The sequence below is a fragment of the Ctenocephalides felis genome, unplaced genomic scaffold (genome assembly GCF_003426905.1).
Source record: "Ctenocephalides felis isolate EL2017-DRISC unplaced genomic scaffold, ASM342690v1 CF-g0.4_SCAFFOLD_01170, whole genome shotgun sequence".
Classification (NCBI taxonomy): Eukaryota; Metazoa; Arthropoda; class Insecta; order Siphonaptera; family Pulicidae; genus Ctenocephalides; species Ctenocephalides felis.
The window spans coordinates 71,660,664-71,687,285 of record NW_020537324.1 but is presented as its reverse complement, the minus strand read 5'-3'; the positions used below and the strand labels follow the sequence as shown (position 1 = coordinate 71,687,285).

Here is a 26,622-nt window from a genome sequence, read left to right as displayed (position 1 = left end):
AAATTTTAAATGAAAGAGACAATTTTTAAAGTAATGTTCAAAATTTACCATAATTTTATAATGAGGTGAAAATATATAGTTGAGTAACTATATTACTAATTATACAAATTTAAGCAAATAATTATTCAATGATGTATAGTACCTATTATAAAATTTATAGGTTTTAATTAGCTGAAATTTAAGAAATATTAAAATATAAATAAAATAAATATAAATAAAATAACAATATCAATAATTAATTTATAAAATATTAATTAATTCAATAATATAAGTTTTCTATCAAAATTGTATGGCAAGTGTATGGGTTGATAAAACAACGTTTAATAATTTACATTTTTATTATTTAATTCCAAAGAAATATTTTTAGTATAATTTGAATAATTTTCCAATAAAAACCCAAATACAGAAAATATAAATCATTAAAAAATGAGATAAGTGCTATTCAAAAATATCAGGTAAATCATTTCTTTTGCAAAATATTTATATTGACTTTCATCTATAATATATATATATATATATATATATATATATATATATAATGTAAATTATAAAAGTATATGAGTATAATTCAGAAAAAATACAGAAGAATTGATAAAAAGGATATTTTGCATGAGTGATCACAATTCTCAATATTCTTCGTTCAAACAAATATAAGTAGACGAAATTGTATTTAATGAAATAGGAATATTTCTATAGGAATATTTTCAAAGCTCTCATTTCTTTTATATAGGATTCGCAAAAAATATAATATATGAAAATAAAAATGCTTATAATTGCGTGAGATTGACCAAATTCTTGAAATGATTTTTGTTATGGATTTGGGTAAAGTATATCTAAATTTATTACATAATATCGCATAATGAAATGAATATATAAAATTCTTATTAACAAACAACTACAAAATAATTGTTTTGTAATTATGGAATGGTAAAAAATTTATTAAAAGTTTGTAGCTTTGTAATTTTGGCTTGAAAAACATATTACCCATTTTCTTCACAAAAGCATCATTTTTATGAAATTTATTTACTTTTATTTATTAATTTTATTTACTGATACCAAGACCAATATTGTTTTGTTCATGGGGTTAATAATATTTACCAATATGCGGTTCATAAAGTTAGATTAATATTATTATTATTTTTATTTTTATATGTATATATATATATTATTTTCATATCTCAGGTAGACAGAGGTGTTTTTTTTGACTATTTCATTAATATAATTTACCAATTTACAATTATGAAGTCAATTATGTTAAATATTATTAAATTATGTATTAGGTTTTAATGTAGGGTAAATGTAATTAACCAATATTGGCAAATGTTTGCAATACAAGTGACTAATATAGCGCCCACATAAAAATAATATCTAGTCACAATTTATTTCTACTGGGGGTGCTCTTAAAGCACAGTTTTTGTTTATGATTAAAAAAGTAATAGATATGTTTTTTTATTAAAATATTATTAGATATAACTTACGTGACTTCTTCGTCTATAACAGGAGTGACTGTTCCTGCTCGGGTTCCGTACTGTGAATAATAGGGTTCTTCATAACCACCACCTCTGGGTGCTCCACGTTCTGGAGAACTCATGTAACCATCTGGAATAAAAGACATAGTTTAAAATAAACTTAAAAAATCTATCATAAAAATAGCCATAAAAAATCATAAAAATTATCATAATCAATCACTACATATTTAGTCTCTATAACTCAAAATTTTGATCAGACTAATTCAGAAGCATTGCCACTTTATTAGTAATTTTATATGATTTTTTGTATTATGTAGTAAATTTTACACTGGTCCTGAAATGGAAAAGAAGTAAAACTGCAGATTTCAAAAGATCACTTGAAAATGTAAAAATATGCTGAAAAATGTATATAAAATTTTATACAAATATGAATAAAAATTAAAGATGTAATCCAATATTTACCACAATGAAACGACTAAGAAAGTGCTAAATTTTATGATTTATTCCAATCGCGATTAAAAATGAAATTTATGTATTAGCGAATATTAAATTATGTAAGATCTGCTCGCTGCGATTTATGCTATAAAATATTTATATTTATACTATTTTATATTTATATATAGTAATAAATATTATAAATTTTTTAAGCAAGTTGTCAAAGCAAATCATACGTTATGAAATATATTAAAATTGATATGGTAATTATTAAACGTTTTAGATTAATGTCATTTTAATTGATATGGTTTCCACGCGACTATATTATACTTTTCAAGACAAAGTTTTGCAATATACTAGATATATGGTTGACAAAGTATTAAAGTATGTAGGAAAATTTAAGTAAATTTTAAAATTTAGTAATGGCTAAAACTTATATAGTTCAATATAATTTTTGTATTTCTACTTAAATTAAAAACTGTCTATTTTACGGAGTCTTACAGTAATTGTTTTGTTTGTAAGTTTGGTAACTGTTTTTAATTGTGGTTGTCAAATTAGTATTTTAGACTTGAACAATAATGCTATAAAGGGTTCCAAGTAAAAACAAATATCAATACTGCTTGATATCAAAATGACCTTGATAATAAAAAAATTGCTATTATTAACAAAAAGTGCTAATTATTAGAAAATCATTTTTTTTAGTATTCTAATTAGTATAAACAAGTAATAGAGTAGAGGTTATATCAACTAAAATCATCTGCTAATTTACGAATAAAAAAAATCAAATTTATTTATAAGTTAGCAAAGTAAAGACTAGATGGTGGCAAATCAGATAAAGCAATCATTAAGAAATTACAAAGTCATTTGAACCAAATTATAAAATACACAAATAAATGGAAAATAAAAATAAATATTGACAAAACAGAATCTATATTCTTTACCAAAAGAAGAATTAATCCTACACCCAATATAACCTTGCATCTTAATAATAATATCATACCATGGAGTAGTTCTGTTAAATATTTGGGTGTCATCTTAGACAGAAAAATTAATTTCAATGAACACATTAGTAATAAAATAATTAAATTAAAAAATTTAATATACATATTATACCCATTGCTAAATTATAAAAGTTATATTAATATTGAAAATAAAAAAAGAATTTATATGGCAATAATTAGATCCGCAATGATATATGCTTCCCCTATTTGGTGTATGACAAACAAACATAATATTAAGAAACTACAATCAGTACAAAATGTGTCATTAAGATTTGTTATAGGTCAAGCAAGGAATCCAATAAATATGCATTATATTAGCACAAAATTCCTACATGATTCCACTAATGTACCATTAGTGAGAGATTTTATAACAATTATCTCTGAAAGATTTTATACTAATTGTTTATTTAACTTTAATCCTAATATATGTAATATTGGATCGAACGACAATACATATTGGTACAATAAGTACAAGCTACCATCATCAATAAAAAGATAATCAAGTATAAAATATGGCAGAGATCAAATTACTATTAAACTGTTCCTACAGCATATGTTATTAGTCTTTTGACTATATTCCAATCATATATGTAATATGTATTCTTTTTGTTATTATTATTGTAAATATGGTTTTCAGTGATTATTTTTACCATGATTAAAAAATTATTTATAGGTTAAGTTAATTTTTATTAGTTAGTATTAAATATAGGTTTATGTATTTATATCTTAGGATAGTTATACATGTTTATTAAATTGTATAGAAATATGTATGTATAATCTAATATAAATGAAATAAATAAATCTTTAAAAACTAAAAAAAACTAGATGGTACCAGCTATAAAATATATTTATTATCATCATTTACTTAAATATTAATATAATTATTTTTTTGACTCATATTAGACAAATTTGATTAATACAAGTTAATATATTTGCCCCTGTTTTTTAAAATGAAGTTAATTCCTTCAATTTATTTAATTTAATAAGAAATTAGTAAAAATATTTGTATAAATATTTTCTTATTTTCTACAGACTTAAGAAAATAAATTATAATAACTTAGATGGTACCAGCTATAAAATATATTTATTATCATCATTTACTTAAATATTAATATAATTATTTTTTTGACTCATATCAGACAAATTTGATTAATACAAGTTAATATATTTGCCCCTGTTTTTTAAAATGAAGTTAATTCCTTCAATTTATTTAATTTAATAAGAAATTAGTAAAAATATTTGTATAAATATTTTCTTATTTTCTACAGACTTAAGAAAATAAATTATAATAACTTAGATGAACTATAATTTATGAGAAATATATCTCATATATTTAAGTCTTATATTATTTTCAAATCGCGTCTTTGACACTCTCGATTTATTTCTATGCAAAATAAAATTTAAACCAGTTTTCTTATTTGTTTGTATATTAATAATTCAAAGTGTAGCATATCAAATGAATTAAGTCAAAATGCCATTTATAACAGAGAATGTTTTGCGAACAAATCTGACTTTCATAAATTATTCACACCTCAACAGGTGAATGATGAAATATGTAGATATATAAATTATCAGATAATCACATATACACATTGAATAAATGAGGCAAATAAAATGCATAATTGTAATAGATAAAATTGAAATGAAAATGTAAAAATTATAAAATAGTATCTAATATAGATCAATATTTTTTTTCAAACAATTTATCATGTTTTTAAAGCAAAACATCCATTAATTAAGACTCAATCTATTAATTAAAATCATGAAAGAACATAAATCCATTACCAAGCAAAGTATTACTTCAGCACTTTCCTATGATATAAATCTAACTGGAATTTATTCAAATGCATATATCTATGATGCAGGAATAGAAAATATTTCCGGCTTTTAAGAGAAAAATTCAATTTTCTAGGAAATTCTTCGTTTTTGCAAAGCTCGTCCAGACAACTGTTTGCTTTTTCCGCGAACAAAAATAAAAATATCATCGCACGGAGCTGCCGTCGTTTTTATTACATTTCTCATATATAATATGAGCTCTGATAAAAAGAAAAATTATTGAAATTAAATTCTATGTAATTAGTGAGAAAATTTATGGCGTGAGAAAATAACGGATTTTTTTTAGCAAGTGCTGTATGAGTGAATCACTCGTTTATTGTCTCTAATTGCACTCTATTTACATTATTTTTTGCTTACTCTATCCATATGTCATGATATAACATAGTATTTTTCTCGAGATGGCAACCCAACGGTCAACCATTATTAATTGTTTGTGTAGACTAAATATCATAGGAATGTATATATATTTTTAGCCAACTTTTATTTGAGATCATTTAATTAATTTCTTTAACAAGTGGAATTTTGATATCATACTGCTTGATATCTAGCTAACCGTGTTTGGTATCAATCCTATATTCAAAATCATGGAAGTATATAAAATTATATTATATAACTAGATTTTTTTCACTATTTCTTTCACCCAACGCATTTCTTATTAACTTAGTTAGGTAATATAATGTAATTTATTAGTTAGTATAATGTAATTATTGTAATGAGCCAAAGATCGAAATTGAAAATTTTTACATTTCTTGACGTTTTGAAGGTTTTTGAACATTTTGGCATACCTCAGAAAAAATGGATGTGTGTGTGTGTGTTTGTGTGTATGTATGTACGGATACAAATTTCTAGTCACGTTTTCGGGCGCACGGATCAACCGATTTGAATGGTTCAAAAAACATTCGATTCCTATTGATAGGGAGATGAGCTGATTAGTTTTTGGCAAAAGCAGGTCCAGCCGTTTCGGAGATACGGACCAAAGAGTGCAGAAAATAGAAATTGACTTATTGAGAGAACGGAGTATCCGATTTAAATGAGCTAAAAAACATTCAATTAGTAATAATTGGGAAAAGTATTTATTAGTTTTTGGCAAAAGCAGGCCCAGCCATTTCGAAGATACGAAGCTAAATATGTAAGAAATGGCAGTTTTTGAGAAAACTAAGCGTCCGATATAAATGATTCGAAGAACTTTCAGCTCGTCTTAACAAAATAATTGATTTTGGAAAAAAAAATTGGTTTCAACTTCATTTTTTCGTATATCGAAAATAATTCAGATTTTATTTTTAATTCTGACTATAGTTCTAATATACTTTAAACAAATAATTTCAACTTTGCAATTCAGTTTATATAATACTTATAAATTTTAGACAATGTTACAGCATTATAATAATCTATTTTAAAACATTCAATATTCCTCGAACATTTCGTTACGGTACGGGAAGTTCCAGCAATTTGCCTGAAGGCACGATGCCATACAAACCACTAGTTATTTTCTTCGCTGAAAGCAAAATGTTTTCCTTCCTATTTTTCCTATTTTCTACTAATAAAGATTTAATTGCAACGAGATCGTTTTCGTTTGTGCAAAAAAGCAAGATAATAAAAAAAAGATGCAAAAACAAGATGTGATGGAGAAATTTCCAATAGCAAAAGATGTCATGGTTATTTTTCTTTCGTTAAAGAGCGTGTAATTGAATTCTAATGAAGTTCTAAGAAATAATGTAACAAATTTTCAGTAGCTTATTTTATAAAGCAAATTCTATGATAAAATGTTATATTTAAAGAATAAGAAAAGTGTTGGTTTTTAGCAAAAGACAAGTATCTTTGATTTACAATTCTAAATGTAAGAATATCTGTTATTTCTCATAAGGTAAGTTATAGTAATTACAAAAAACAAAAAAAAAATGAAAATTTTTGTATAATTTTACGTTACAAAGGTTTTTGAAAGTTTTGGCATATCTTGGAAAAAATGGTTTTATGTGTGTCTGTATTTATGTGTTTGGATATAATTTTTCATAGGCTATTTGTCAATAGTTCAATCAAATTTCTTCGATATTTTTGACGCTATAGAGATCAACCGACTAGAATTTTGAAAATTTTCATAATATATCAAATACTATTTTTTCCAAAAATTTCAAAAAATCAAAAATTGCAAAAATGTCTAATTTATTCAAAATTTTAAAACTTTTAAAAATGCCAAATCATGGTACGGGAAATTACAGCAATTTGTTAAGATCCACCACTTGTTAAGATTTTTCATATTATCTTCATTATAGTTATATGGTATATGTTTTAAATCAGCAATATAAGGTATTTATTATTCAAAACTAAATTTTAAATGGTATATTTGATATGTGGGTTGATTAGCGAATGAATATTTCATATGCAATTATATTAAATCTCGCACAGAGAGCGATTTCGCATACAAATTTGCGGTTCCATATATATTAATACGAATCGCAAACGAACTAATTATACAAACCATGAATAGATCAACATTCCTATATTTATAGATTTATTAAACGATAAAATAACGTATTTCTAGTAAAATAAATGACAGAAATTTTTCAAAGATTATGTCAAATATTATACATACAACTAGGGAATGCAATACCGGTATACCAGTATACCGAATTACCGGTAAACCGCCCGATTTTTCGGCGGTATTTTTATCGGTATTTATTCCAAAAATACCGGTGTTTTCGTTATTTTTACATAAGCGCTATTTGATACATAAAACCCTAAAGTTTAAATTTCTCGGAACAAATTTATCTTTAAATTCCATAATTGCACAAACAGCTATATCTTTAAGTGATTCTACAAGATAAACAAATGTCAAATATTATCTCAACTCGCCATTAAACTGAATATTTATTTCTTTCCAAAGGGCTTCATATCGTGTTACAATAAATAGAATTGGACTGATAGATAATAATGTTTGTTTCATCTTTTTGTAAAAATATTTCATCTATTTGCGCCAAAATATTTTATATCATACAGATTACTCCTGCGTAATCTTTATTTTTTTCTAACTTTATACATAATAATTATGATAATTACTAAATATTTTTTGTTTCTTATTACAATTATAAAATATTATTTTTCGAAAAGGTTTTGAAAATTGATAATACTATAGAAGCATCACATTGTTTTAAATAACAATACTCAGCAATTATAGTAACTTATTATTTATCTCGACAAAGAATCCGATCTTATTTTTGTGTAGAAAAATTATTTTTTAAAAATATTGGAGATTATGCTAATTTACCACATCGGATACAGACAATACAGTTTATTATAATAATGTAATATGATCTTTTATGAGTTTTTGGTCTTTCTTATTCATAAGTTTGTTTTTGGTGAAAAGTACTCAATATACTCGATAGTGATAATGAATTAATTAAATTGCATACACTTTTGTTAAATTATTATTTAAAAAAATAAACTTATTGTTCTATTTTATTGTTTAGTTGAATATAGTTGTAGTTATATTTGTACTAGTAACTTTCAAGTTTGTTTACGTTTGTTTAAGATAATAAAAATACCGGTAATTTACCGGTATTCCGGTTTTAAAATGAAAAATTACCGAAATATTGGTATTGAAATTTTCCATCGGTATTGCATTCCCTGCATACAACTATGGCAAAAAACCCGACTTTTAATATTTACTTACTTAGAAAAATTCGAGGTACTGAAAATTATACAATATATTTCTTAAGTAGTTAAAAAGCAATACTATATCGAATATTGCCTTATTTTTCGATATATTTCATACATTAGAAAAATATACAATTAAAAATAGTGTAAATATGATTTATCAGTTTAAACAAAATCTTATCTACTTATTCATTAAGCAAAATCTCGTCATTGTTAAATTCGTATAAAAATGTGTATAAAAATTCTTCAGCCCTGATTCTGATATTGCAGTATAATCGTCTATTGTAGTTGTCGAACAGAAATGCAAAATTATGTTGAATTAAGCCGATAATTGCAATGCAATTTCCAGGGAAATTAATTGCAATGTTAATAATTTCGAATGGTCGATTTAGAGTGCTAAATGCGATGATGATGGCTAATTGGCTAAAAGCATTTCTATGGCCAAAATAGAGGAATATTCGGTATTTGTTGAAATATATTACGTAGAAATCGATCAAAATTATATATTAGTGGACAAAACACACGTTCTGCACTACAACAACAAACAGTATGAGAGACATATTTATAGAGGTAAAAATTTTAAGTCGATTTGAGTAATTATATCATTCATGAGGCAAAGAACAGAGTGAGAAATATTTGTAATAATATTTCACCGTATTATACAAAAATTAAATTTTATACCATATAATTACTACCTCATAAATCCGACATTCATAACTAATTCATACCGCTTTGCCTTTTATGTGCTTTATGTCATTTAACCTGTAATTTTCTTCTTATAAAATATGCATTTATTGCAAAAAACCTTTCCACCTGTTTGATTTTTGCAATCGTCGCCATAATAATTCACATTTCATTTGATCTCGCAATAAATACTTCAGGACCAGGTTTTTAGAATGTTGTTCTGTTTGGTTTTTAATCAACATTTGTGTCACAAAGGTAAATGACTCTGAATGGATTAGCAGATTTGAATTATGTGTAATTAAATGTATTAATTGGGTATTAATGTAATAAATGCAGAAAAATCGAATGTAGAAGAATTTTGATAAATGCTTTCCCAAAAAAGAATTTATTTGGCCTATTTACAAATTAGCTATTTACATACAGTGTAGAATTTATTTTAGAAAGAAATTCTTGGAAAATCATATTATTTTTATTACTTAAATATTGCTGCATGTGTAAATATATAAATAAATAAATAATTATATAGTTGATGAATAAAAATGATTTTTTACCTGAAGGTGGTAAACTTTTTCTGTCATAGCCCCCAAGTCTTGGCAAAGTGGATGATCCTCCAACATAATAAGGAGCGCCTCCACCTTTTCCAGCCTGAAACAGAAATACAATTTAACATTATTATGTAATAATAGATTTTAACAAATAAATTCAACATGAATTGATATTTGATGAATTTTATCGCTGATAATTTTTGTACAATTTATCGCACTCTATATACGTAACTTTAGAATACACCTATCTAATTGCACATTTTTTTGTAGAATATTTTGTATCAAAATGTTTTATAAAATTAGAAGAGAATTTTCATAATATTTCGTCTTATGATATAAATAATCCTCTTACATCTTAGGTGCCAATTCTTTCGTAGTAAAAACTGTCGAAATTTTGTGCTGTGCGTTCAGACGTTTCGTAAATAAAATCTACCTACAAAACGCACAAACAGCAAACAACAATTTCATCATGAGTGCATCTTTCTGATGTCTCATTGATAACACGTAAGCGAAGTTAGGTTTTATGTATGAAAAGCTTTTTGGCAGTTACTTATTATCAATTCATACGAAGGTAAACCCATAACATACATTTCTATAGGAGAATTGGCTCCTTATTTAAATGCAATGCGATATGAAATAAAACATGCATTATTGCATCACACAAAATGTGCATAATCTACAATGTCATAATATTTTTCAATTATAATTTATGTTAATAATAATTATTCTTAGGCAAATATTTACGTTAGTTACGTTCTACCGAGCGAATAATGTCTTAATGAAGTTACGCATGATATCTTGGACGACCTTACATATACTTTGCAGAATGTTACAACATTTTACGCGTACAATATTCTGAGAAAAATGGGATTTTAATTTTAAAAAGCCATTGTATCATATTTAAGAAATAATTGTTTTGCTAGGTGTCGCAAACGTGCGTGATTACGATTTGAAACGATATTTGTAATAACTTAAGACAAAATGCTGGAAAATCTTGAAAATGTTTTTAATTCAGGAAGAACAATAATGATAACTTAATAAAAATTGCTGGGTGATCTTAAAACTATTTTTTTTATTTATGAACAGCAATTATCAAGCCAATAAAGATTGTTCGAAGAAAGTCCTCAAAAACAACTCCATTTTGTTCATTTTTTTTTCAAAATTAATGAACATTTCAAACAGGAAAAATTATTATTTTAATTGTTGTTCCAGCAAGAGACAAAAACTGACAGTCATTTTTAACTATGGTAGGTTATAGTAATGGGCCGAAAATCGAAAATATTTTTTTTGCATATCTTTACGTTTCAGAGGTTTCTGAACATTTTGGCATACCTTAGAAAAAATGGATGTATGTGTGTGTGTGTGTGCCTATACAAATTTTCGTCGACGATTTCGGGAACACGGATCAGTCGATTTGAATAATTAAAAAAACCTTATTTCATATTGATAGGGAGACGTGCTGATTAGTTTTTGGAGAAGACAGGTCTAGCCGTTCCGAAGATACGGGCCAAAAAGTGCCAAAAACGGTAACTCGGTTTTTAAGAGGACGGGGCGTCCAATTTCAATAATTTAAAAAACATTTTATTTGTATTGACAAGATGAAGAACTGATTAAATTTTTAGACCTAAATTTTTGGTACGTAAAGTTCCAGCAATTTGCCTCAAGGCATGATGCCATACACCGCTAGTTAATTACTATTTTCAGTCTTAGACATAAAGTCAATAAATTTTGCTGATAGTTCAGCTTTAATGATTTCATTGCTTTTTCTTCTAGGCATTCTAAAACGGCTAAAAATGACGCTTAATTTCTATATTCAACGCACATTCTAACACATAAAAGTGCTTTTAGTTTATTTAGTCGGATTTCCATTCACCTTCTTAAATGAAACGACTAATAAATCATAACAAGAGAAAGAACTAAGAACTTCGTCTTAGTCGAGCCGACGATAATTATTTCTCGAAGGCGTTTGCATTCGCGTGGGCATTTGTCTTAACAAAACAATAAGTTGAGAATATTAAACTTGCATTATTTACAGATATGTGTATAGATATGCAATTGTTGTTATTCATGGAGAGAAAATATTATTAATGCTAAACCTACGTTCGTACTTCCAGCTGTAATAATATAAGAGATTAATAGGTCCATTCTAGGATACGATTGTTGGTTTACGTAAGGTAAAACAATTTGCTCAATATGCCAAAAATCATAATATTTATTAATTAATTGTGGTTGACAAATATACAGCAGAATTTTGTGTATTGACGTGTATACTCGTCATACTCAAAACAGAATTTAAAAAAATTAAAATTTTACATTTGTATTATGATTTTGTTCAAAATTATCGCCTTCTCTATTCAATATGGAATAATTTCTGAACAACAATTAAATGTTAATATTAGCATAAATCGCACCATTGTGAAATGAAGTAAAAGGATTTGTGATTGTGTCGTAATATTTATTATACCGATTGTTTAATTGAAACCTGAGATAAACCATATAGACAAGACACGAATAAATAAAACACGAAATAATACACATACATATTTTGAAATTTAAATATTTGTTTGGAAAGGAGTCGGCATGCAATAAAATAGTTCTTACATTTATAAAAATAAAAAATTTTGGTCAAGGTGTAAATAAAAATTAAACTAGCTGTAAGTGGAATTCTGTCTTGAGGCAATTATGGCATCGTGCCTTAAGGCAAATTGCTGGAACTTCCCGTACCGTAACGAAATTTTCGAGGAATACTGAATGTTTTCAAATAGATTATTATAAATATTGTAACATTGCCTAATATTTATAAGAATTATATAAACTGAATTGCAGAGTTGAAATTATTTGTGAAGTATATTAGAACTATAGTCAGAATTAAAAATAAAATCTGAAATATTTTCGATATACAAAAAACTAAATAAAAAAAAAATTGAAACAAATTTTTTTTTTTCAAAATCAATTATTTTGTTAAGACAAGCAGAAAGTTCTTTGAATCATTTAAATCAGACGCTTAGTTCTCTCAAAAACTGCCATTTTTTACATATTTAGCTCCGTATCTTCAAAATGGCTGGGCCTGCCTTTGCCAAAAACTAATAAACACTTCTCCCAATCATTACTAATTGAATGTTTTTTAGATCATTCAGAACGGATACTTCGTTCTCTCAAAAATTCGATTTCTATTTTCTGCACTCATTGCTCTGTATCTCCGAAACATCTGGACCTGCCTTTGCCAAAAACTAATCAGCTCTTTTCCCAATCAATAAGAATCGGTTGACCCGTGCGCCCTAAAACGTGAATGGAAATTTGTATCCATACATACATACACACACACACACACATCCATTTTTTCTGAAGTATGCCAAAACGTTCAGAAACCCTCAAAACGTCGAGAAATGTAAAAATTTTCAATTCCGATTTTCGGCCCATTACAATAACTTACCCTACGGGAAGTTAATAATAAAAAAAAATGTACTTAAAAAATTATGGTGTTAGTATTAGATATAAAATAAAAGATGCAAAAATATTAATTTAAAAAATTGATTAAATTGAATATTGAAGAAGATTGAAGAATTTTAAAAGTTTGATATCAGTTGATTTGCTAATTGATATCTGTTCTTAATTTAAAATGAAATATCAATCAACATCAATATTAATCAATATTATTTTGAAACATTGGTGCAATAAATTGATCAAATCATCACACTAATAAATTTCATTTAGTAAATTTGAAGATTTTCCTTTCTATTTGGGTTGTCAATCACACATACAGATATACTCATAAAAAATATTTTTTTTTATAATCTTTCTACCAGCTCTCCATCTACTCTTATATGCATATCATAACAAGTTATATATTTCGTGCAAGTGCAAGTTTCACGATTCCGAAATTCATCTGAGATACATATTACATTTTGTACTTCATTTGCGAAATATTAAGAATATGTCTTAATATAATATAATGCAATTTCTGCAAATTGTAGGAAATTACAGTAATTCTGAAGACTGTTAGTGCTCGTAAAATTCTGCTGATAACTAGATCAGTTTCTTTGCTCGTTTTATACAAAGTAAGATTGGTATTTATGTCTTTAAAGCCATTTAGAGAATTATTATTTATGATAAATATATGTGAGATATTCTGTGTAAAATTCATACTCCACCAACAAAAATATTAAAAATACTTGACATCTGCTCTATTTCAAAGTTCTTATAATTCAATTCATTTTCCTTACAAAAATTTATCTTTCACTTGCAGTTTGTAAAATACAATCTCTCGATTCCAAGCCTCTATTTTATTATGTATGAAAATATCCAGACACGAATATAATATACCTCTAATAATTTTCTCTCGTTTCGAAGTACATATTTTTCTTTTTGAAAATGTCATCGGAGCTGCATCGAACTTTGAATATAAATTTTAATATCGGGGAATAAAAAAGTTCGACGAAGCCATTTCTAAATAAAATGAGAGCCTGGCTTATGTAATATGATGAAATAGATGAACATGGGATAAAATAGAGAAAAAATAGATGCAGATGTTCAGGGGTAAGAAACCTTTAGGAAATTTATTAAATTATATGTCTGAGTGAATTTCTGGATTCTGAAAGTATATTTATTATACTATATTAAATTATTATTATTATTAAATTCTTGGATGGCTGATATTGAATTTAATGTTGACGATATATTTATTCAACCAATTATCCTGTTTTCGTATATTTTGCACTCAAAGGGTCTGCTGTGCCCAAATTCATCACTCTATTTAAAAAAAAATGTAAAAACATATTTGTAATATAGTTGAAAATATATTGTATATTTATATGTAACCTAGGGTAAATTTAAGTGCTACCCTGTGGAGTAGGAAAACAATTGAAATTGTAGTAATGGCGAAGCAGCCGTGTTTGCAAACTGTTTATGTTTTAAATACGTAATATTCTTGCTTTTACCACCATGTGCTATTTAACGAATGTCTAAATTAATTACACTAATTTCTCAATTTCATTGTAATGCCAATAAAATCTCAATATTCCATCCAAACTCTCTAAAATAATACATCAATTACAAAACTCGACAAAAATTACATCAATTTTCGCCATGCTGCAACTTATTATTGGATATTTGTCGCAATCGCATAAAATTATTTATTATTAATTCTACGCAATATATTTTATCATCATCGAAAAAATGCGAAAGTGAATATATGGAATTATGTATTTTTATTACTTTGTTAGAAAATGTGCAGTGAACTTGAAATTATATGCTTCTGTAATAATCGACAGATATGATATGTTATGTAAAGTTATGCTAAATTATGGACTGGATGTTTGTAAAATGTAAATGAGAATATGATGCAATTTGGAATGATTTTCTTCGAGTTGATATACGACGAGATCCTTTTACCATGGGTATGATTTAGAATAACTTTATATTGGCATTTACTTTATCATAGTAGCCATAGATTGGCAAAAAAACTGCAGGAACTAGTATAGAAATTCGTACTAAATTCTCAATTATTGGTGATTAAGTCGAATTTTAAGACTTAAGGCAAGATGCCACTCACAAATAGTTTGTTATTTTTAATTTCTAACACTATTAACAATTATATCATCCAATTACCAAGATGTAATATTATACTGGTAATGGTATATGTTACTCAATGAACTTGAGCAATAACTTTGACCCACTCCTTCCTGATCTCTATTGTTTTCATTATATGATTAATCGGATAATGATTTAAGATAAATTATATATATATATATATATATATATATATTATTCGAAATAATGGAGACAAGTGATAGTAATGATTCTAGAATGAGATGAAGAATCCGGGCAAAAAATGATATTGAAAACCGCCCAAGGTTTCCCCGCAAAAAGTCGTTTGATTGAGAGATCGAGAATGGTTAATGACGGAGTATTAGGAAAAATATTTATTTTTTAGTGTGTAAAATTTTCCAGAAATTTCTATATGTACAGGGTTCCCGAACTCAATGTCAGGTAAAACGGGTGAAGAATTGTGTAACCATCATGAAAAAAATCTATACATACAGTTTGAAAATTAGGTGCATTTAAGTAATTCTTAGAGCTTTGGCTAACTTCAGAGTTCACCGAATTTTATGCTTTTTTGAAGTAAAACTTCTTTAGGCGCGATATGGGTGTAAAAATTTTTAGGCGCGACAACGGGTGTAAATCCGTACAAATGCAACGAAAATGCAACGTGTAGTTGAACACTACTACCCGTAAGCGCTGATGTCGCGAGTATCCACTCCCGTCATGTCATGCGTAATCGAGCGCTAAACCCTATATGAACTTGCATTAATGAATCACGTTTTTTTACAAAAGAAGAGGTTCTGTATTATGTCCTCATTGAATAAGACTTTTCTTAGAGAATAATGTGCCATGGAATATAATAAATTTATATTGAATCTCGTTGAAGACAAAATTCTACTGCCACGGATATGTGTAGGTTGCCATGCGACAGATCAACAATCTACATCGTCAGCAGTTTCAAAAAATCGGTTATTGATACGGGCTTTGCCGTATGAAATAATGTAGTTCTGAATAAATTTTACATAATAACAACTAATATTGATGTAAGTGATGGCTTAACTATGGTTGTGTAGGAAAATTAGTGTACTAGAACGTGGCGATAATGATGAACTTCTACGTTTATGTTTGAATTTCTGGTAAGATAGGTACAAAATAAGAAGAAAGCTGCACATCATATTCAAACTCTTAATATCAGTAGATAGCTGTGCCGATGTCAGGAGATGATTTTTTAAATTCAAATATGATGTTTTTTAATCTAATTGCCTACTCATACATATTAAAAGTTTACTTCAATCGCGTGTGATCCTTACGCGCACTCTTTTTTAAAAAATCTCGATTCAACATTCAAGCTATATCCGAACCAAAATAATACTTTAAATAAAATTCTTTGTCAACCATGTATCTATTTACCTTTTACTGTTCTCGAGCACATTGCAAATCTATTCCCTCGGTGACCAGACGTGTTCTCGTACGAATATAATATAATATTATCGTATTTATCTTATGGTCGAGTAAAGGCAAAGTAGAGGCGAATCGAATACGAATGCCTTATCAAAACAATAGAAGGTATTGTCAAAACACGAAAGCGAAATGAATGTATTGCTGCAACTCTTTGCTGCGATTTGTCGTAGACAAGGCGACAAGAGTAGACCTTGGAGTACGGAGCGGAGAGCCGGAGTGAAATATAATAATGTGATAATTGTAATAGAAAAACATGAAATAATTTAATAAAATAATATGTATTAGAAAATCATAGAAAATGTGGTAATTTGTTAGCATCTTAAGTATATTTTTAGTAGTTCATGGATATTTTAAGGGCGAGTACCGAAGCGTTTGACCTGCGCAAACGCATCATTTTGGGTTGCAGTGGAAACGCTGGGAAGACACCCGGCCCTATTTCTAGGATGTTCTGAAAAGTTTTGCATAATTTTCTTTGTTTTTAAAAATAATGATAAGAAATGATTTCAATAATGCATTTGTATTATATATTATTAAAAAAAACTAGTAGTGCGTGGCGGCGTGCCCTAAAGCAAATTTCCGCATAAAAAATTCATATAAAAAATAAGATTTTTTGATAACTAAAAAATAGTTTTTCGAAAACGTTATTTTTCTAAATAACTTCCTCAATTTTTTGTGAAATTTTCTTTATATTTTGAAATTTTGTAAAAATGATTTTTCAAAATTGAAAATTGACTATTTTGAAATGTTTCAATATTGTTGTAGGGTAAGGTAGGTATTGTAATCGTCCAAAAATCCAAATTGTAAACTTTTGCATATGTTCACGTTTCAGAGGTATCTGAACGTTTTGACATACCTCAGAAAAAATGGATGTATGTGTGTGTGTGTGTGTGGATACAAATTTTCGTCCACGTTCTCGGGCTCACGAATCAACCGATTTGAATGGTTCAAAAATCATTCGATCCCTATTGATAGGGAGATGTGCGGATTAGTTTTTGGGAAAGGCAGGTCCAGCCGTTCCGGAGATACGGAGCAAAAAGTGCAGAAAATAGAAATCGAGTTTTTGAGAGATCGGAGTATCGGATTTGAATTATCTAACAAAAATTTAATTCGTAATGATCGGGAGAAGTGGTGATTAGTTTTTGGCAAAGGCAGGTCAAGTCGTTTAGGAGATACGCAGCTAAATGTGCAAAAAATGGCAGTTTTTGAGAGAACTAAGCATCCGATTTGGATAATTCAAATAACTTTCTACTTGTGTTGATGAAACGATATTTTTGGGAAAAGAAAAAATTACACCAAACATTTTTTTTTAATTTGGGGCGTCTATTAATCACGTGAGGTTTTTAGAGGGAAGGGGAATTGACCGAAAATCACAAAAAATTACGATTGTGGAGGGAAGGGTATAGTAGGATATCACGTATATTTATTTTTTTACCTAAATTTAAAAAAAATGCAAACATTTAAAAAAAATAAGAAATTTTACATTTTTTTCTCGTAACTAAAAATGTACCTGATTTTTGGTGGAGGAAGAGGGGTATTTTTGAATATCATCACGTATCACTCAAGGGGAAGGGGGGTCGAAAAATTCTTGAAAAATCGATCTCGTGATTAATGGATGCCCCGTTTCTAAAAAAAATTTTTTTTGAATATCAAAATAACTCGGATTTTAAACATTTTAATTCGGTACGTGAAATTCTAGCAATTTGCCTCAAGGCACGATGTCATATACCACTAGTTTGTTAAAAAAATGCGCATATATAATTATATTTTTGACTTATTTAAAAATAAATTCTCAGAATCGATTTTCACGACATGATATCACCAGTTCTATAAAACGGAAAAATTTAGCGTGAATTTCTACTAACTTCCAGTGCAAAAACAAACTTAAATTACCTCGATACCCAAATTCCGTATTCTCAATTTAAATAGTTGTTGATTTACATAAACGCTTCTCAGTATAAGATAATCACAAAGTTTGTTTTGTTCCGCACTTGAGAGACTCCGCAGGATCAAATATACAAATAAGGGCGCCACTCGAACATTTCAGGGTTCAAATGGGGAATGGGGGGCTTCTTCTCTGAATAACAAACTCCAGGAGCTTGGAGACGCTTTCTTGTTATGTAAATGTCAATGATTAGACGAATTTATGTAAACCACCAAAAAGTACATTGAAGAAAGCATCAATCTTTAATATGATCTAAATTTTAAAGTCAATTATTAAAAAAGGAAAAAGTATATGTCCATGTGTGTATGTGAACAGATTTCTCAAAAACGCCTGGACTGATATCCAAAATTTAAAAGCCTTCCGATGTATCTCTATCAGGAGTAGCACTTATCAATTTTATGCGACGATCGGCCGAGCCGTTTCTTAGGCAAAAATTCTGACACGATTTTAAAAATTCAAAAACTATTCGAAAGATATTATCTGGGTGTCGTGCTGATTAGTTTTGGACAAAAATCGGCCGAGGCGTTTTTACCTAATTAACTCTTGAAAAAACAGTGAACATAACGGTTTCGTTTTTGTTACGTTTTCAAAGAAACAAGTAGACACGGGGATGTGTCTTTGGTGCAACTTTAGTAAAATTTTCTATTAATATGGACTTTTATTATTAGTAATATATAGAAAAATATTGAGTTTTGCAGCTTACTTATGAAATAATATACCTACTAAAATAGTTATACTCTAAATTGTAGTTATATCCTAATTTATAACTAAACGCAACGGCTAACGAATGATTTTTCAGCAAAGTTTTATTTACGTATAAATATTAATAATATTCATGACTTTATATTTATGCAATAAGTATAATTATGATATGTTAAATAATATTTATATAATATTTTTCATGACTAATTACATTAGTTCCATTTGTATGTTTAAGGAGTTTTATTATTTATTAATGCAAGTTCAGGTGGTACTTATTAATTATTAATTTTATTTAATTAAACCAAAGAACATACTAAAATTTTACAGCTCTACGGCAAGTAGTTTAATTATAAAAATTCATCAAATTTTGAAAAAAAAAAGATTTCAAGAAAAAATTTGTGTCAAAAGTCGCTTTTGTAATGTGATGAGTTAAAATTTGAAAATTACAACTTTAAAAGCCAGTTTTTTAGATCTATCGGAAAAATAAATCTACAAAACTTCTATAGTTATGTAAAAAAGTTACCATTAATTAGATCATTAAAATATACAGGGATAACGTACATGATATCTCAATTTCGGTTGATTAAGCGATTTATTACACATTTCAGGAAGTTCATGCAACTTGCCTTAAGGCATAATTAGCCACTTTCAACTAGTTTGAATTTGATTTGATATAACCTTACGTCTTTGTAATCTTTATACCTGACTAACTGATTATTTTGAATTTTTCGTATAATATTATCCTATCTTTTCCCATACTTTTGCGTAAAAAGTAGCATAATACGTGCAACGTGGATGCTATAGCATTCATCATGTATAACGACTAAAATATGGTAATCAGGCTACCCTAATAAACGGTGTTTAATCAAATTTTGGATACCGCAATTAATTTAAAAATGAAATTACTCTCAATTTTTATACCTCTCTTGAACAAAAATTCACAAACGTGTTAAAAATGCAAAAAAAATATTATATATAACACTAAATCTCGTTACTATTTTCTCAGATCGAGTTTTCTAAAAATAGTAAAACTCACCTACTCATAACCACTCAATCATAAGAGCTTAATTTCGTTTTGTTTTAGAAATGATCAAAAAGGTACTTTCTCAAAAATAAAATAACGCAATAGGAAAAATGGAAAGTGGTTATTTTAAATTTAATAACTTCGCTTAGGTTTATTACAAAAACGAGTATTCGAATAATTACAACAACAACTTGGAATATAAATTAATGTGTAAGCTGTTTGTTTACAACAAATATAAACGTTTAGAATTAAGGCCAGTTCAGAGAAAATTATTTGTAACAATCTCTTTAGAAATTTTCTCTCGTGACTTTCTTGTGATTCATAATATTTTACTTAAAAAAAAAAGGGCATACAAATTTATGCAATAAATATAAAACAAATATTGTAGTGGTGAAGAGCATAAGTAAGTCTTATGATCTACTTGATATAACTTTCCAATTTTAACAAATCTATTGTGTAAAAACTTCCCGAAAGAAAAGTTTGTTTCGAAAACTGAATTACCATTTTTGCACTTTTTGCGTCGTATCTCCGAAATGGCTGAACCTACCTTTGCTAATAACTAATCAGCACGTCTTATTATCGACAAAAATCGAATGTTTTTGAAATATTCATATCGGTTAAATCATGTTTCCGGAATCGTAGATAATTTTTTTCCAAACACACCATACACACACAAGAACATCCATTTTTTTAAAGTATTTCCGAGTGATCGGAAACATTTGAAACGTAAAAAAATTGTTAAATTTTCATTTTAGATTTTTTTGCAATTATTCTTCTTATCGACAAAAATCGAATGTTTTTGAAATATTCACATGGGTTAATTCGTGTCTCCGGAGTCGTAGATGAAAATTTGTATTATATTTTAGCATAATTCGCAAAAGTCAATTTTATATATATATATATATATATATATATATATATATATATATACCAGTTCGAATAATTCCTCATCCTCATTGAAACTATAATTTTAGCAACCACTATTATACAATTCCTCTAGTCGGATTAAATCTACAAGCAAACACAATTAAACGGCATTTTGAATATTCATTTGCACGTCCGCACAATGTTCTGTTATTTATACAGAACTTGCAATAAGTATGTGAATATTTTAAGTGGAAATATTCATTCTCATCCAGTGCTAAAATATAAATAAAACTCCCGACAGGATTATGCGAAATGCAAACACAATGAAATTAAACGCTTCTTCTCATTCAAATGCTTTTATTCAAATGAATATGCAATTGCAGTAATGTTCTTTGGACTAGAGTAAATTGTAAAAATAATAGCACACAAGGTTGGAGAAAAAATGTGGTAAATGAATTATTAAATGGGAACAGAATTACCAAAAACCTGCTCAAGTTCTTTCAAACTAGAAGCCAATCCAAATAAAATAGTTGCACAACTGCTTGAGATGCCACATTCCAGGAGGCTCAAGCGTAAATCACCAATGGATAATATCCTAATCTAGCAAATTGTTTAATGGAACAATTTCTATATTTTTTAGAGTAATCATCGAAATATGTTAGTTAAGTTAATTTAATTTTTTTTTTTTTTGTAATATTATTATATTATTTTATTATTTACTATTATTATATATTACTATTATTATTAGTTACTATTTTTATGTTATTATTTTTATTTATTTTTATTTAGTTTATTCCTTTTAGTTTATATATATATATATAAGCAATGCAGCTCATAGAATATAAGTACTGTTCTGATTGCTGTAAAATAATAAATGAATAAAAAAAAAAAAAAAGTTCTTTCAAAGTCTTTCGTATTTTTAAATTCGAAAATGCATTTATCTGCAAGTAATACGAATTTTACACGCATATTAATAATGTTGCGCAAAATCGCGTGCTTTTGCGCTCCGAATGAAGTAACAGCGCGCGAGAATATTTTGTTGAATAAACACGATATCATATATATGACATGATATGATATGATAGGTTTCAAAAACATACTTCCCATGAGTTTTACATAGACGGAGAGCTGGTAGTAATTGAACTAGTGTTGCATGGTATCGTGCCTTAAGGCAAATTGCTGGAATTTTCCGTACCGAAACCTAAGTTTTTAAAACAAACTTTGAGAATACTAGATTTTTGAGGAACTTTGAAATGTTTGAAAAAAATCTGACTTATTTTAAAAATTTGATTTTTTTGGATATTTGTTTTTTTTTGTATTTTGATATATTTTGAAAATTTTAAAATTTTTATTAGGCACTCGCGTTGCATAGCCGATTTTGAGTCGAAATTTCAAAGAACCCATATAAATGTATACAAAATTTGTACTTATAAACTTCCCGATGGAGAAGTTTATGTTTTCATAAAAAAAATCCGATTCCCTAATTTTATGTTTTCTCGACGTTTCAAGCCATTCTGAATCGAATGAGATCAAATTTGGAAAAAGTATGTGTGTGTGAACAGTTTTTGCCGTAATCCGACGTTTTTTCAAAAACGGCTGGACTAGTATCAAAAAATTTAAAAGCCATTCGATGCATCTCGACAAGGACTAGCGTTTATCAATTTTGCGCGAATTTCTCCACGTTTTAGCCCGCAATTCTGAATCGGTTTTGAGAATTCAAAAACCGTTGGAAAGATATTGGTTGGGAATGGTGCTGATTAGTTTTTGGTAGAGATCGGCCAAGCCGTTTTCTTGTAATAATGTTAAAAAAATGTTTTTCGACAATTTTTATGATTTTTTTTGACGGTAGATACCATAGTCTTATAGATCATACTGAAATATTACGGCCCTACGACAACTCGTTTAACTTTACAAAAATTAGTATCGTTTTTTGGCATTTGTCAAAATTAGACTTTTTTCATTGACGTTTGCTCAAAAACGCCTGAACCGATTTCAAAAAATTAAAAGCCATTTGATGTATCACAATGAGGACTATCGTTTGTCAGTTTTGTGCAACGATCTGCCGAGCCGTTTCTTTGAAATTTGAAAGAAAGTTTTAATCTTTTCGTAAACATTTAAGCTCATACCACCGAATAGATTCTTATGAAACTTTTTTTGGCAATGTATATCATGGTCTTATAAAACTTACTGAAATATTATGGCTTTACGACAAGTGGTTTAATTTTAAAAATTCATCGAAGTTTGAGAAAATGAGTAGTTTTTTGAGGTTTGTTAAAATTAAAATTAGACGATATACTTGATATAGAGATAGAGTACTTGATCCTAATGAATATACGAAACTATTAAAATTCTACAGAAACTGGTTCAATTATGAAAATTGTTGATTTTTGAAAATTTGCTTTTAGAAAATACTCTGAGTTAACGTGTTCGTTCATTTTCAATTATGTGTAACAAATCCACTCGGAATACTTTTATTCACTCATAAATTAATTTATTTTTTATTGATTAAGTCGGTTATTTTACACATATCGGGAAGTTCATGTAACTTGCCTCAAGGCAAAATACCAATACCATCTAGTTGAGTATTTTTTATTAGCTCTTCGACTATTAATAAATGTATATCCAATATAATATGCATATATTGAGAGAGCAGACAAAGTTATTCAATTCGAAGCATTTGTTTGTGACACGACTCCGCCTCAGGAAATTATACAATATGTATAATTCAGATCAAATATAAAATGCTGTTTGTTTAGTTAAAACAATTTTTTGTTGCAAAATACCATGAGAATTTTATTTTTGGCGATGAAATAACATGACCTAGGGAAATGTATTGGGTAATCGCAATTTTTGGGTCATTTGAGGTAATAAATATTTGTAATTTATGCAATATACAATAATTTAGGCAATAAAATTTTAAGGAGTCTTACAAAACAAAATTTTAAAGTACAAAAAATAAATAAATCTGAAATACAGAAGATGTAGTACTAAGTTTTTTTTATAAAGACAAAATAAAAATAATTTAACTTCAATAGAAAATAATTGATATAACATTTTTAATCTACATAAGATCTGTCTCAATATGTCTTCAAGAAATCACATACGTCTTTATGGAAAATTATCAGGAATAAATAATTATGAATATTAAATTAGTTGACAGAAAAAAAATTGATAAATATAAAATTATTAGTATAAATTAATTATGGAAAGTAAAATACTAGTTAACAAATTTTGAATGACTCGTCAATTTATTTAAGTACATATGATTTAATTGCTTTTGCAAATGTAATACCTAATTATATTTAAATACCTACAATTATTATAGTACATTTTAATTATTATATAAAAACCGCTTGTAAAAATTTCTTTTTAATCGTCACTAAGTTTTCAATTTAACCAGAAACTGGATATATACAATTATGATAAGTACTCGTAAGTAATTATTTTTGTTAAAAAATGTACCAAAAAATTGATCAAAATGATTACAGTAATACCTGAATAAAAGTTTTATAAGTAAGTTAGGACGATTTTTAAACATGATAGATTTAGATTTTAAAATTAAAAAAACCTACATGTTAAAATTTATCATTTGAAAAAATCAAAAATCATAAATAGTTGAAGTAGAATATCTTTAATTATATAAAATAGTACATATAAAAACTAAATTTACAAGATATCCGAGCATAAATTTTCGGTATTTATTACAAATGGTATATATAGCATAAATATTCTAAATTTATGCTATGAGACTGATTTTCAAAAAATATATATTTGTAAGTATAACAAGAACATCGACTAACATGCTTAAATTTGTTAAATTTTTTTTTCATGTCATTAAAAAAAAGAAGATATCTCATTGGAAATAAAATCTTTAAAGGCAGAAAGACCAGCATATTGTCTTAAAAAATAATGTTGATTGAGAAAAAATTTACATAAAATATATATAATATGTTTGCGACATATATTTTCACAAGCAATCAGTTTTCATTAGAAAAAATTGTATAAATTTTGCTACTATTCTATATTTTCCAGAAACAAAATTTATTTAAGTGTAGTATTAAAATATAAAATAAAATAAATATTTAAGTTTAAAATTAATTTTGCAACATATATATTCATTAGAAAATCAGTTTTCATTCGAAACAGTTGTATAAATTTTGTAACTATTATGTATTCTCCAAAAACCAAAATTTATTAAAGTGTAGTGATAAAATATAAAATAAAATTGAATATTTAGGTTTAAAATTAGTTTTGCAATATATATGTATATTTATTATGTCTGTTTTCATTAGAAAAAAAAAGTACAAATTTTGTAACCATTCTATATTTTGCAGAGAAAACAAAATTTATTGAAACAATATATCAACAACCAACATATTTCAATTTGTCAACATTAATAACGTTTTTTTAGAGTAAAATTGAAGATCTCTATATAAAATTGGTTTCGCAATATATGTATGCATAAACTATCAATTTCCATTACAAATATTTCTATAAATTCAATATCTGTTCTAAATTTATGAACTTTCTGATCGAATCGATAACAGATTGACAGATTGAATGAATAATATACGCACATATACGCATTTGCTTAGAATAATATTAAAAATAGTTTCTATATCAAGAATAGAAGAAATATCATCTATATATCTGTATAGAAAATTTTTTTCACCGGACTATTGATTTTTTTGTTCTTAGTTATATAACAATGTGAAATGTTTTTAAGAATAATGGTATTTGTCTAAAGGCAAAAAATGAAAAAAATCTTCATGAAAAAACTGAACTTGTTTGGATTAAAAAATATTCCGAGGTTTTTATGGATTTTTTGTAGAACTGACTGATTTTTATGATTTTTTTTGTTTGTGGTCCAAACAAAGCCTAAAATTAGGAGTTAGTCTAAGAAAAATTGACGCTTTTTTGAATCAATTACAATTTTACCAATTCATATATGTATATCATAAAAAATCATATTTACCTTCGAACAAAAACTATAGTACATAATTGCTTCAAGTATTTTTTCTCTTCAAGCAATTTCTTACCAACAAGACTCAGTCAATTTCTTCAGAGCACATAATAAATTAGCATCATAATGGCGACAATATATATTTAATATTTTTATGAGCACATCACATATAAGTTGGTGCTAATCATGGCAAATTAGTGTTTTTGTTTCAATATCGAATAAGTACTTAAGTCCCATGAGCAAAGTACTCATTATCCGGTTGTATGATGGACTTTCACCGTCTTCGGACACTTTCCATCTCAATATATGATATATATGTTGTCTGGATAATTTATGTTCGATTTTTTGCTATATTTGCACTTTGAAGCAAATTTCTGAGGAGATTGGGAAAAAGATCTCGATTGAGATTATATACATTTTCTTTATAACACTAATACAGCAAAAACTGGGGTTTGTCGGTTTTCAAAAATCGTTTTTTGGCGAAAATTATGGAATTCGAAA

At 27.1% G+C, this 26,622-nt stretch overlaps 1 protein-coding gene across 5 annotated transcripts in view; it reads right to left on the bottom strand.

The window, feature by feature from the left end:
* The window catches only part of LOC113366302 (coiled-coil domain-containing protein AGAP005037), a 399,838-nt gene that overhangs the window by 67,336 nt on the left and 305,880 nt on the right, over positions 1 to 26,622 (bottom strand). For all 5 annotated transcript variants that reach the window (XM_026607886.1, XM_026607887.1, XM_026607888.1 and 2 more), the window contains 2 exons: positions 9,628 to 9,721; positions 1,479 to 1,599 (listed from right to left, as the gene is read on the bottom strand). In XM_026607886.1, coding sequence (XP_026463671.1) covers positions 1,479 to 1,599; positions 9,628 to 9,721 — 215 coding nt within the window. The remainder of the gene's footprint in view (positions 1 to 1,478; positions 1,600 to 9,627; positions 9,722 to 26,622) is intronic.